Below are 15116 nucleotides of genomic sequence, written 5' to 3'. Positions count from 1 at the left end.
TGTACTGGATGTATATATGTATACATATATACGTGTGTGTGTATATATATATATATATATATATGTGTGTGTATAAGTTTAAGATAAGTTTAAGATATTTGAACATGTTACGGTGGAAGCATTGTTTTTGTAGCGCACTGTAAAGATGTTGACGGGAACAGCAAGAAAGCATTTGAAGCCTCTTATGAAAGTGCCTTTATCAATGTAGTTATTTCTATGGCACAATCATATTATGTAGCGCTGTACGGAGAATATGTAATTCACATCGGGCCCTGCCCTATTGCAGTCTAATCTCCCTACCACACAAATACACACTAAGGTCCATTTTTCCAAATACCGATGTGTTGTTCATTTGGACTGTTGGAGAAAACCTGAGTACCCGGAGCAAATACACCCAAGCATGGGAAGAACATACAAACCAATGACCCCCATGCTTTTATAAAGTAAAGTCTTCTGGACACATTACATGTGACACTCATATTATGAAAGAGAAGCCAAGAGATGTAATGTGGGGAGATAAAATGTTTCTGTGTGGTTTTTGTATTGAAAGGTAGATATAGAAACTGCAAATAATCATTAAACGTGATTATGCAGAAGTTGTCTTGTTCTTGGCAAGGCGCAGTGGCAGCGTTTGGACAAAATTAGCAATAACCCATGGATCATTAACCCCTGGTTTTTATACAGTGCAGTTCCTTTTTAATGCTGTGTCAGTACTTTGCTGGCATATTGCTTTATAGCCTTGCCCTTCACCGCGGTCGACCATACAGTACATAACATCCGATATCTTCCAGTATTAAACCTACTGACTGATGAACAAGATAGGAACACGTAGCTGCTGCAAGTCCCCATAGAATTGGCAGTCCATCTGATACAGGATTGCTGCAGAGCTCAGCACTGGCTGGGAATTCAAGCTGGCAAATGAGCCCATGTCCCGGAGTTTCAGAACGCCATCTGGGAAGCCAACTTCCATGTTCCTCGTATTACCCAGCTCCTTAATGAAATAAGCAGGGACATCTGTCAGTAGATACTTGGCTGTTTGTCCCCTTGGAAAGAGAGCGAAATGTAGTGCTAGACAAATTATAGGGTGTATATAGACTGTACAGTGCGAAGCCCTTATATTTATTCAGTGAAGGAATGAAGTGCCTCATAGATAGACAGATAAATACAAGGGCAGAGCTACAGCCATTGCAGGTTGTGCTAAGGGGTCTGACGATGAGAGGGGTCCTGGCTATGCTTCTCCATCCGCTACACCCCCACATCCCTCCCCCCCACTCTTCTTTTCTGAGCATGCATTGGGGGGCATGCTCAATGAAGCCCAATTGGGGCAAGGTAATAGGACCCCCCTTTGCCCCAGTTAGGAGCAAAGTGGGGTCCTATGGAGCATTGTCATGCATCGCCGCTGTCAACCCCCTCCTATCACTATCAATTTTGCTATCTGGCCTTGCAGTTTATTCTCCTGTTTAGATATATACATAGATAGATATGTATCTGTCTTTACTTTATGAACTGATCTTTATACATTTAAAAATATTACACTTAAAAACAAAAAAACAAAGTCATTTGTATGGAATAAGTGGCAAAATGGGTAGAAAAGGGGAAAAACGAGGGGAGTGGAGAGTCAGAGGGTTAGTTTAAAAGAGGTTAAAATAAAAGGATTTTTGCCTTTAGAGGGGAAAATGCTTCCTGTCTTCATATTGACGGTCTTGAATCTATGATCAATGCCGATTGTTGTGGGAGTTCACTCCATACTGCTCTTACTGTAAAGAACTCTTTTCTTCCAGCTTAAAATGATGACCTTGTGCCCATGCCATAGATCTGATATTGATCCATTTTATTTTTGTCCAGATTATACATTTATGTACTTCCAGTGATCTTATGTCGACTTAAACATCTAAGGCCTGATGCAGAGTTCTACTGAAAAATGGCGTAATTTACGCCAAGAAATTTTGGATATAAAAACAGTTTGCTCCTATACACTGAGTCGCAAAGAGCTGGGACTGAATTCCTGGAGGAAATCCCCACAAAAAAAAAAAAAAATACCCTTCCCCCTCCAATGAGAAAACAGCCCCACGATGAAGCTCTCTGTCTTGAAGCTCTCGATACATTTGAAGAAAAAAACAGCAACACATAGATACTGAAAAAACTCTTCCTGATCAATACAGGGCGGCTTCTCTCTGATGGATCGGAGTGTGAGAAAGCTGTATTGGTTAGTGGTAGTGAGACCCCACATGGGATCTGAGTAGGGCCGGATTAACCCGAGGTCTAACTGGGCTATAGCCCAGGGGCCTCGGGCATCCAGGGGGCCCTTCAAAGTTTTCAGCAGCATTATTGATCGGTCCGGGGGCGGGGGCTCCCCCAGCCCGATCAATGCTGCTGAGCACTGTCAGTTCAGTCCTCCGTCCCCAGCGCTCAGTAATCTGTTTACTGAGGAGATCTCGCGAGTGAACTCTCGCGAGATCTCCTCAGTAAGGAGCTTACAGCGCACCGGGGACGGAGGACTGAACTGACAGGTAAGCGCTTGGGGGGCGGCGGGTGGCTCACATTGGGGGCCTCACGGGGGAATGGAGGCGCCCTTAGCCCAGGGGCCTCCATTCCTTTAATCCGGCCCTGGATCTGAGCACTAACCGCAATGAGCTGCATTGCTACAGTGTAGTTCATTGATATATTTTATCATTATGTTTAGGTCCCATATGTGTTATTTTACATTTATTCACATTGAACCTCATCTGCCATATTACTGTACAAGGCTTTTAAGTGTTCTTTAAGTATGTCACATTTTATACAGTTTATATTACACTAAAAAATATATATAGCATATATATATATATATATATATATATATATATATATATATATATATATATATATATATAAAGACAATACTACATTATTGTCAATTTACAAGGTAAAGTCACAAGGCCTGAGTTATCAAGGCAGACATACTGAGCGCAATGATTTCGGGTGTAGGTCTACTCTGCTCCACTAGACCAGAAACTGCGGTATACATACAATACCTATGGGGAATATAAAATCATAATGCACAGAATTAAATATAAAACTATTCAACTAATGCCACCTCATAGTAATATAGGCATTAATGATAAAACATTACAATATGAAAAAAGTTGTTTTTTTTTATTTTGTTTCATATTTTTCCATGAAATACTTTTATTAGTGTATTATGTACATAAAATATATTTTCACAGTTTCTCCAATTTGCATACATACTCAGTCATCATTAGTAATCGGCAGTTAGACCAGCCCGGTGGCTGGAGCAATTGATACGGCTGAAAAACAGGCATCTGAGAGATGCCCAGAGCTTGAATTGGACACTGCTGTGTGCGCTCGAGATTGGCACATCCTTACTGTACAATGACTACGGGCAAATGCCCCCCTCCCTGCCCTGTTCCTTCTCTGAAATCGTATGTTGTAGTAAGTGTCTTTTGCGCTCAAACCTGAATTGAACGTGGCTGCGTTCTATGGCGTATGAGCCGGTTCTGGACAGGCGCAGAGCGATTTTGCAGATTGTACGCACAAAATCGCCGTTTACGTCCCTTGATGGATTGGACCCACATTTTGTACCATTAATAACTACTCTGTTAACATGGACTACACGGTTTTCTCTTTCTGTGAATGTAGGATTTTGCTTTGGAGTTTTTGGAAACTTATAAGAGATAACTTCACTCAAACTAAAATTATGCCTGACACCCCGCTATCTCCATATAGTGCAAATGGGGTTCTAGAGACACTCACTCCACTCGCCTCCATCCCTTTACTTACACAGGGCCTGTATTCAGTGTATTTTCCAAACATTTCCGGGCAAGGCCAATTGAAGCTTGATTGGCTACTGCGGCTTGTCCAATCAGCTGTAGATGACACCTTGGCAGAGTTCTATTTAGAGTTTTCCGTGTTTAGAGAATACAGAGTGGTGGGTATCTTCTGTACTACTCATTTCATGTTAATTGGCTATATCCCTTATCTAATCTCTGAAGTGTGGTCTATTGGGCTCCTGATGTATAGTAAACAGAGAGCTATGACCGTTACATGGAGCTCTGAGTCCAGTCGTAAGTAAAGTGGCTACATAGCTACCACAGGGGCAAACGCAGGATTTGTAGAGGGGGGTTTCCACACCACGCCGCCAGTGGGCGTGACCAGCATGCATGGGGGTGTGGCTATAATTTTAGACAGTGCTTTGCTGCTCTCCAACTCTTCCTATCCCCATAATATACATGGGCAATGCTGCGTGCACTACTGTTAGCAGCTCTCCCTTTTCAAGCAGAGCCGTGTGAAGCAGGGACAGCGTCCTGCCACCTCAATTATACAGTGCCCCAGGCTTGGATGGGGGTTTCCAGGCACTAGGAAACCCCCACTTGGTTTGCCTATGTGCCAGATGATGATAGTTATTTAATTGACCTCCAAATTGGCATTTAAGAACAGTCGCCATATGTTACTCTGATACAAATGTTCTGGATATTACATTTTAATGCTTTGTGGTGTTTGTATGCAATAATCTGTATAACAGTGTTTTCCTAAGCAGCCTATGACAGCAGCAAGAGAAAGACAATCTCCAAATCAACTCTTGAGTGATTAACTACCGTACTGTGCTCCTATGTTGTGGATGCTTACATAAAGCTGTCCTACATTGAATAATTATTCCTGTAGGCAAGGATTCAGCTGGAAGAGATATCTGGCATATATCTGTTATTGCATGGAAATATGACAGTGTTAGATATATAAAGATGCATTACGCAATTAGTGTGTTCATGATGAATTCTCTCAATGTGTACTCTATATTCTGATGGCTCGCTGATTTATGATCACATAAAGTCATTGTTCAGTAGTTATTGCACAACTCTTATTTTAAAGGGTTTTTAAAACCGCAAATGAAATTAAAAGAACACAACAAAGCAAAAAATGTGCATCTGCTTAAAATGGGCTACATAAATAAAAATATATAAATACAAACTATTTACAAACCCTACAGCCCAACTATACATAAAATACATTATAGATTGTAAATCCATTTGTTCTGTCACCCCTTAAAGATCCACAACCGTGAAAAGATACAGCCTGGTAAAAAAAAAGTATAGAAAGGAGAGTGCAAATAGTTTAGTGCGTTGGAACATTAGTGTTGTACATTGTGAGTTAATTGATTCATTACTTCACGATCACTCAGACAGACAGATCAGTATTTCCAATCGATCATAATAGCAACACTAACCTGAAATGCCCTGGGGCTCCTCCAGGCCCCCCTGGGTGTGAGGGACGGAGTAACGAAAAAAGACTGGGATCACTGTACTGCAATTAGAATGAGCCAAGAGCCCTCAGTTCTCTGACCATTATACTAAGATAGTAATATAAATAAACAAGCACACCATTTTCATTTAAAGTTTATTTCAATAAAACACCCCACAAAAACCCCGTTTACCACTTCATTATAAAATAAAATTATCGTTCTTTGTTTTGGAGCCACAGTAATCCATTGGGGAACTCTTTGTAATGCAGTAGGAGAAAACCACTGCAACTGCTCCCTACGCCAATATATGACTGTGACCGTGAATGACCAAGGGTCTGGTCAGCCATTCATCATCATCAACATTTATTTATATAGCGCCAGCAGATTTCGTAGCGCTTTACCATTGGGAACGAACACAGTGATAAAACAATACAGGGTAATACAGATTGACAGAGAGGTAAGAGGGCCCTGCTCACAAGCTTACAATCACAAGTGTTTCCCACCGCTGACTGTTTGTGATTTGCTGAAGAGAGAAGCCCCGGTCAGGTGTTCATAATGAGCAATTGCTTCGGCTTTTGTAGGGTTTATTTTTCCTTCCATTGTATTAGAAGGACAAGAGTTTCCCATTATATTACGATGAAGTAAAAAGAGAAGATTTTATGTATTATTGTAAATGGTGAACAAGGGGCTTCTGTTAGTGTTTTATTAAATTAAACTTTATTTAAAAAATGTCTCTGTTTTCTTTTTTGCTATTGTGGAAGTACATGTTCCAGGAAGTACTGGAATTGACCAGCATGCTCACCTAGTCAGTGGCTGCTAGGACATGCTGGAACTTGTAGTGCCACAATGGCTGTTTGCAGGTACTCAATAGATTAGGCAAAATAGCTGGGGAATTAGCGCTGATCAGAGTTGCATGAGAAATTTTTACTTTCCAAATTTCATGCTAAACAAACCCCACACTTTTCGCCCCAGCAGGCAATTCCATTAGATGGGGCAAAACTGCAGCACGATAGGTGGAACTTTATATATTACATCACTGTCACACTCACTGTTACACACAGTACAGTACATACATTATAGTACATGTGATATAATCAGAGAGTTTTGTGTTCTTTAATGCGTGTGCACGAGTGATAAGATGCAAACACAGGAAGCAATACTGATCATGCGTTAAATGACATCACATTCCTATGATACACCTGGAAGGGGCAGGCTGGGCTGAGAGGCAGAGGGGCATCTGCCCCCGGGCCGGCTCCATAGTGGGCTACCTTGGGCTGGGTCACTGGGCTAGCAGCATTTTTTTTTACTTTAGGCTGCTCTCGCCCCCCCTGGGCTAAAATTTGCCAGCCAGCCCCTCCTGTCTGGTGCCCGTGATCGTTATTGCAGTTGATGTAATAGCACAGAGTGTCCCTTCATTGTGCACCGTGTTGCAGTACAAATATGGAAGAGACATGCTCCATCTGTACATAATTTAATAACAAAATCAAGAAAAAAAGAGGACACTCTAATGCCAATGCAATTCTGCCACCCGAACCCCAGACCTGCGTTTATCTCAACTGAGGTATGGTGTTTATATTGTTGTTGTAGTATCTTCTGCCATGAAGGCATACTAACCTGACAGAACCACACTTATTCTTCACATATCTGTAGGAGCAGTTACATATTACTGACTGGCCTGACACAGAAGGGCCTCTGTTTTCCACAGTCCCGGCAGATTATTCCAGGGGGGAACCAGGGATGAGCCGTACATGTTTCATCAGTGATTCATTCTGTGCACTGGGCCAGGCTGGCATCATCACTCAATGAGTCACCGTTACACAGAAAGTCACTGTGACCGGGATATTTCTCTTATTGTGCTCTATATAGTTGAATTTTTTTAGGCAATACGTTGTTGTACTTTAAATCTTCTGGCTTTGTTTGATCATTGTAATATCTTTATTTGCAATATAATCCCGCAATGTCCTGTAATGTCTGTAACTAATCATACTGGATTCATAATCTTTTCCATATGGGAGGTTACATTGTGCGTCACACAGGAACAGAAATGCGTTTTAAGTACGTACATGTGCCTTAATTTGTCCACATAGCAGGTACATAACAGCGCCCCCCATTCTGCTTACAGAAAGCGCCCCTCCTATAAACACGCTGTGCAGTGTCTTATGCTGGATTGCAGACCCAGGTGGAATTGCCCATAGAGTGAAAACTACGTCAAAGTGCTTACTATCAATTTAGGAGCCCCCTATATACATTGCTACGTTTCTGTTTTTAATTACTCATGCCTCATTTAAGTCTTAAAAAATGTGAATGTTTATTACATTGGTAGAAATGCACCTATAAATGCATTTTCCTGCATAAAATGCACGTAGAAGGTTCAAAAATCATCCTAGCCCCCAATAAATGTATTCTCACCTTTCATCTCTTGTACCACCCCTTTCCCTACACCATCACCCCATCTGCAAACCAGACATTCTTTGCACTAATCTGTGCTGTTTTGTGACATCCTACCAAGGGGGGCAATGTAGGACACAGGGACAGAACTATTTTTGCAACCGGGCCCTTTATTCCCTCGTTCCACCACCTCTATGACATTTTAATTGGTTGAAACGGCAACACTTGAATTTATTATGTGGTAGCAAGTTAGTGGGCATGTATTTGTGGATTGTACGACTCATTCCAAACCATTGTTATTTAGATCAGAGAACCATTATACTTAGCTGAATCAGAAAAGTAAAACTACCATAAATAAAAACATTAAAGGGTTTATGTCTGATATCTTAACCTCTTTTACCTTCTTCGTCTTATTCAACTATCACCTTAAAGTAACGACACGAGACTTGAGTGTGGCAAAATTAAATGAATTTATTAATTATGGTGGAGGAGAATAAAGCAGTCAGTCCGACGTGTGCCAGGCAAAACCCAACTGTCCTAGCATCTCCTTAGGACTCATCCGGGGCAACTAAACCCCTGGGTTCAAGTGGGGGAGAACCAATCACACCCCAGACACACATATCTACCTGGACGGGGCACTACGTCCCGATTCTACCGAACCCGCCCATCCTCTGGGCTATACGGAAAGCAACCACAGGGCAACCCACAGGGGCGGTACCTGAACCAAGACTAATAGCCGATTCACTCATAGAGAGGCGGGTTCAACGTGCCCAATACCGTAAATGTGCACCCAAACAACCACTGGCCATTGACTGAACTGAGTTTTCCAGCAAATACTCCATCCATCTTCGCGGACAACAATGACCGCCACCAGCAACTGGTACCCATCCTGAATAGTAATCATCCGATTCTTCATGTTCTTATGAACCAACGAAAAAGGGAGGGTGGGTGGGCAACATCCAGATCTGCAAGGCTGGCTAAAACTCTGCCCATCCAACTTATAGCCTCTGAACCCCTCCCTTATGACACCGGATGGGCGTACCAAAATAGTTAACCATTAACACTCCAGAGAAAGCTCAGTTAAAGATACAGCAAAGCTTTTATTATCCTTCGTTCCTATGCAGATGTCAGTTCCTAATATGTGTAGCCATCTCCCTACAACTACTCTAGCTGCTGTGTGCTCTGACACAGTTTTGTCACTGAATGGAGATGAGTAAGGTTGCTGGACACTCTTTGAACTGATTTGCAAACCTACAAAGTTTGTCAGTGTCTCTTGTTGTTACAAACATGCAAAGCAGATTTTTTATGATTTTGCATTTCATGGATCTTTGCAAATGCCTGAGTTAGCTTTCACAAAAACAAACATAAAGTATAGATCACAATCCAGGCAGGTGGTACTGTGTGTCCATGTATATATAAGTATATGCTATCCCTTATAGACAGGTTGGCTTATAGGAGCTTTCCCCCTTCAGACAACTTTACATCTGCTGGTTTGTACATGCCTTCCTGTGCATTTAAATGTTATTTCTACAGTTTTATAAAGTGTGTGTGTGTGAGTTTTGTTTAGTTAGCTGAGCTGTGTCATATCCAAGGCAATAAATAACTCTACCCGGAACCTATAAAGTCTATTTTAAAAACTACACACACATGGAAGCCAGACATGTAAAGTAAAATCATACTTGCCGACTTTCTCACGTCGGCGTCCGGGAGCTGCCTGGGGGAGGTGGCCATTTCGGGGGCGTGGGGGAGTGGGGGGGGGGGGGGCAAATGCCGCAATTCCATGAGAATCGCTGCATTTTGGATATAATTCTGCCCACTAGAGGGCAGATGCGGGAGGCTGCCATACTCTCCTGGAAGACCTACCCGGAATCCGGGAGTCTTCCGGACATTCCGGGAGATTGGCAAGTTTGGGTAAAATATATGGTAGATGTTTACTACTTAAAGGTTATCTGAAGGATCTCACCCTCCTTTAAACTTGTCATACCTCCACCAACAATCAGAGACAGGCAACCGCCTCATCACATTTTCTGCTAATAAATCTTAGTAGCGTGTCAAGGACACTGGGGACAATAGGTGTGAATGGGTAAGGATTCCTCAGCCTCCTGACCCATGACCTCTACAAGTCAGCTGATACATTTCTAGAATAACATGACCAAGCAGCTCGCCATTGGACTTGCCCATAATAACTCCATGTTCTAAAAGTGTCCACAGACTGACAATCACATGGGGCAAGTACATTAATGTCCACCTTTTATTTGCTTATTTCATTACCAGAAACATAAGTTAGAGAAAGATGTCTACTTTGCTTAATAGCTGATCCCTACCTTACATCATTACAATAGATTGCAGAACCTCCAATATGACCCCTTTCACACAAAATTCTTACTACTTCATTTGATATTGCAGTTACATGTGCTAAATTGATTAACGGCCCAAGTAATGAACAACACCCCTCTCATCAATTCATTTATTCAGCAGAGCTTCCTGCAATCCCAAATTTAGTGAGAAGTTCAGGAGCAGAGCATTTTGTAACAGGTGGAAGAAGGACATTCAAACCTCTTTGCTGAGAATGCTGTACATTTATTTCATGTATATAAAGTTTATAAAAGGGTTTGCATTAATATGTGTGTAATAAACAACCAATTAATTTATGTATAAAGTCCTGGAAATATCGACATCTACAATTGACGAGTGATAGTCAGTTATAAAGAGAAACACTTGTGTTATAAGTAATAACATATTATATACTGTACATTATAAGAAAGGGAGTCTCTTCAACATTCTATACCGTGCATGAAAGGACTTGTGCTTTGTGTCTTTAAATCGTACATTTAGCGGAGCTGATTTCTGTAGCCTCTTTTAATATACAAAAATAAATTAAATTATTCTTTATTATATCTCAGGTTCAAGAATTTGTCCATCAAACCGATGCCACCCCCAGATCCTTATTCCGTCAGTGGGTCTGGTTTTGTGGAGCAGAGGAGAAATTAATTTCCTTTTGGGGAGTAAGGTTATTAGTAATGAGAAGGGGGTGGATTTTTAGGGGTGTTCTTTGCTGTTTTGCAAGAGCGGAGACTAGGCACGCACCAGGGTCAAACGCAGGATTTGCAGAGGGGGGTTTCCACACCATGCCGCCAGCGGGCATGACCAGCATGCATGGAGGCGTGGCTATAATTTTAGAGAGTGCTTGGCTGCTCTCCAACTCTTCTTATCCCCATGATATACATGGACAATGCTGCGTGCAGTACTGTTAGGTGCACACAGCTCTCCCTTTTTTTTAAGTAGTGTGAAGCGGGTGCAGGGTCCAGCCACCTCAATTATACAGTGCCCCAGCTTGGAGGGGGGTTTCCAGGCACTAGGAACCCCCTCGGTTTGCCTGTGCGCACATTGATGTGTTCTGGGCAGACCGTCCAGGTGCAGTGGTACAAACCAAGTTCTCCCTTGGTCAAAATAATTGTTCTATGAACCGGCCAATAAAACCCATACTCTCCACTGTTGAAACAGAGTGTTTGCTCCCTGAATGACTCAAGATGATCTGTATCGTACAATCAGCCAAAATACAGCAGCAGAAATGTTCACAGCAGCCTTTTACCTTCATTTCTAATCTCCAGAAGGAATGTTACAGAATACGACCTCCTATCTGGATGTAAAATGAACCGGGGGAAAACAAAAGCCTTGCTCCTCCACATCCCTCATGATTCAGATTAGGTCCCCCATAGATGGTGCTCATTGGTAAAGAAAATCCCTAGGCTAACACCTCCTGTACACAAACTAGCATACTATAAATAAATAGCGACTTGTTATCCAATTGCAGGATGCTGGATATCTCCAGATACTACCTACCATCACCGTTCTATGTAAATTTGACCTTTGTAAGGGGAGTGGATTTGTCAATTAATTAATTAATAGTAAGTTCATTTGCTATATTTTTAAAAATATTTGCTTATTTTTCCCTCCTGTAGGGCTCAGACGCATGTTGAAAACATACACCATGTAAACAGCATAGACCTTGTGGTGGAGAGAGCCTCCCTAAAGCATAGTGTACCGTGTGTTTAATGAGCGCCCCACGGAAAGTTATTATATTATAACAAGCATTAACATTTATGAACGCTGCAGGCAAAGCCGAAATTGTAGCTAATCAAAACCTAAACTTGTTAGAAAGTGTGTGCATTCTAGTCCAGGTACTTACACAGTTTTTCGAACTATCATTAAAACACGTTTACCAGGCTATAAGAACACATTATATTAATGCATTAGTGTACAAGCCCTTTTAATTAAAGAGAAGATATTTAATTATTAGCTTCTATGCAGGACTCAGAGTTAACTGCTCTGCAGAGGCCTACAACATTGTTGCAACAATGTCACTATGTAACAGTTCTGTTGTAAGTAGTAGTGAGTAGAGGGGTAACAGTGCTCTGGCTGCTGTGTCTGGAAACTAAATTGATTGATGCTCAGCTGAACTCTCAGGGGCCACAGAAGACTGTTCAGGGAAACTTTAATATTTTTCTACCTGATGGCAGCAGAAAAAAGAGTGAAAAAATTATAAATACGAATAAATAAATTGCAAATCATCGTATCAATTGAAAGATTAAATTTTAGTGGGCAATTTTTGTTTGTGGTTCAAATTTTTGATTGGCTTTTTAAATCAGGCCCAGACTTTACTGTGCAGCCGCTGGTATTGCTTTCTGGGATTAGTGCAAACAGAAAGGTCAATGTCTACTAAAGTTCTACTGGGAGAGGCATGGACTGGTGGACCAAGGTGGTGCCACTTGTAGCTGGTCAAGGTGGTGACAACTGCAGAGGGCCAAGGTAGCGACATAAGCAAAAAGTTGCGGACTGGGGCATTCTTTGTGATCTGAAGAGACACATGTGTGCCTAGTTTGGGGCTGAAGTACTGAGGTGAGATTTCATTTTGTAGGACAGGTTTATTTAAATGAGATAGATTATACTCTACATTGTCAAGTGCTCCTCCGGGATAGCTGGGGGAGGTGGGTGTATTGGGGGCATGGCCCGACGGGTCACGTCATTTGGTGTGACCCGCCCCTAAACCATCAAGCACTGTGCCGGCAAATTGCAGCTGTGGGCGGGGCCACGATGACGCGCGATTCGCATCCTAAGCCCCACCCCCCGCCACTAGGCAACTATGAGATAGATGGGTGTTCCCACCATTCGTAGGGGTAGATTTATCAAACCTTCTAAAAAGGATTCTTGCAGTCATTTATCTAGTACATTCTAGAAAATGATAGCTAGAATCTGATTGTTTGCTATGGGCAACACCTCCATTACTCTACCCATACCTTTTCTCCCTGCAAAAGGGCTTACATTCACTGCCACCTCTATGGTTCTGTACATCAAGTTTTGTCCCTATACTTCTAATGAAACGCCTCTTGTACCCTCCAGATACACTTCATGGGTAACACATTTCTTAATGCATTTCAACCAATGTAATAAACATATTTGAATACACAAAAGTAACACACATAACAAGGACGGTCTGATGCCCTCATCAATATTCCATCACCAACATTTATTTATATAGCACCAGCAAATTCAAGAGCACTTCACAATTGGGTAATGACACAGCAATAAAACAATACTGGTGAGACAGACAGAGGGGTATATTTACTAAACTGTGGGTTTGAAAAAGTGGAGATGTTGCCTATAGCAACCAATCAGATTCTAGCAGTCATTTTGTAGAATACTAAATAAATCATAGCTAGAATCTGATTGGTTGCTATAGGCAACATCTCCACTTTTTCAAACCTGCAGTTTAGTAAACATACCCCAGAGAGGTAAGAGGGCCCTGCTCACATGCCCTTTCATGGTTTATTTAAGGCACAAATTAGACTAAACAAAGAAGTAAATTGTAGAAGTTTCAATTAAAGAAGAGGGTTTCTATGGTAGAATTAGAACATTGCAGATCTGCAGATTTTGCGGTTTGTGAATTACCCTTAATGTGAGGATTTGTTTTTGTAACTAGAAATAAATAAATCGGCCTTGGGTATAAGATGTGGCTCTCCAGCAGCTGCTGGCACCCTGTTACTTGTTCCGTTCTGCTTTATATTGTGAGTTTGGGACACTCTGCACCACACATGTCTGAGCAGTGCATGTTTACAGCGTCATTCACTCAGTTACTATAAGAAAAGCATCTTACTTGCACCTCTGCCTACAGGCGTGTTTACGAGAAAGCTATTAAATATACCAAAAATTGCACCTAGTGTATAAGTGTGCTGTTCTATATATTTATTGTGTATAGTGTCACCAATAACAAGATGTTCTGATTAATTTAAGATATCGGATGGAATAGAGCACCTTCAGGAGGCACTAAAACTCCGCAATGATGATCTGCACTGCCTTCACCTGCTGGCCCTTCTTTTATCGGCACAGAAGCAGTATAAACATGCCACCGATGTCATCAATATGGCCATAGCGGAGTATCCGGAAAGCTTCAGGTATACAGAGATTTTTCTTTTAGTTTTCTTGTCATTTTTGATAAACACTGTACATTATACAGATTTACTAACTACGGGAAACCAGCAGAATGATTACGTGTCTTGTTGATCTGTGTGACTTTCCTTTCTTCATCTTAATGCAGCTATCCCACTTAGTAGATTGTATTTACCTTTTACGCATGTATCTGATTTTTCTGATTACATCATTTTTCTCTCCTATCCTCCTACAAAGCATGTTTTCCTTTTCAAAATCTCTCTGGTAGGCAAACAAAAATATCTGCCAGACACAGCCAGTCTGCTATAAAGACCCAGGCTCACAGCTTTCAGCATATCATGTGATGATTGAGGGGGTGGATAGGGAAGATGTCACAGTGTAGATAGAGCTCAGAGGGGCCTTCCAAAGCTTCCCTTCTCACTGCAACACGTGCCATATGACTGTGGTTGTCATGGTAGTCCAGAATCACAAATCATTAATAGCAGCCTGAAGACAAAAAGCAAGGGAAGATTTTAAATACCAACATTATATTCTTCTCGCAAATCTGCACCAGTGATTTATGTTGTTAAACACATGGGATTGCTTTTTTAAAGCATTATATTTTGAGATCTGACTATTTACGTAAATGAGCAAGAATAGCCAGGTAAGTTATTGTGTTATGTCTTATTTCTGTTATAGTGGTTAATGTAAAACCGGTTGTATGTTTAGCTTTTCAGAATATATTGGTGTTTTTTAAATATATATTTAAAGTAAAGAATCTTTAAAGTGTACCTGTTGTTCCACCATACCTCAGTGGTGTTTCTGGCTCTTAGTGAGTCAATAGGCTGCGAGCATACTCCTAAATAATATTATATTTATTATCATCTATGTAATGATGCAGCGTTGTACAATTACAATGCAATGACAATGAAACTGAAGGTTAAGGGTCCTGCCCGTTGCAGGAAATAGCATAGACGTGCTAGTTTTGCACAGCGGACAAGCCAGTGCATACATTCTAGGGTGCCCCCCTCTGACGCTGCTCTGGCCCGCCTCTCACCTTCTGTGC

General features: G+C 41.5%; 1 protein-coding gene across 1 annotated transcript in view; it reads left to right on the top strand.

Annotated features, from left to right (window-relative positions):
* Nucleotides 1-15116, top strand: part of TTC7A (tetratricopeptide repeat domain 7A) — a 263029-nt gene that overhangs the window by 140384 nt on the left and 107529 nt on the right. The window contains exon 16 of the mRNA XM_075204114.1: nucleotides 13916-14076. Coding sequence (XP_075060215.1) covers nucleotides 13916-14076 — 161 coding nt within the window. The remainder of the gene's footprint in view (nucleotides 1-13915; nucleotides 14077-15116) is intronic.

This window comes from Mixophyes fleayi, chromosome 3 (assembly GCF_038048845.1).
Source record: "Mixophyes fleayi isolate aMixFle1 chromosome 3, aMixFle1.hap1, whole genome shotgun sequence".
NCBI lineage: Eukaryota > Metazoa > Chordata > Amphibia > Anura > Limnodynastidae > Mixophyes > Mixophyes fleayi.
This window is presented reverse-complemented; position numbering and strand designations above follow the sequence as displayed.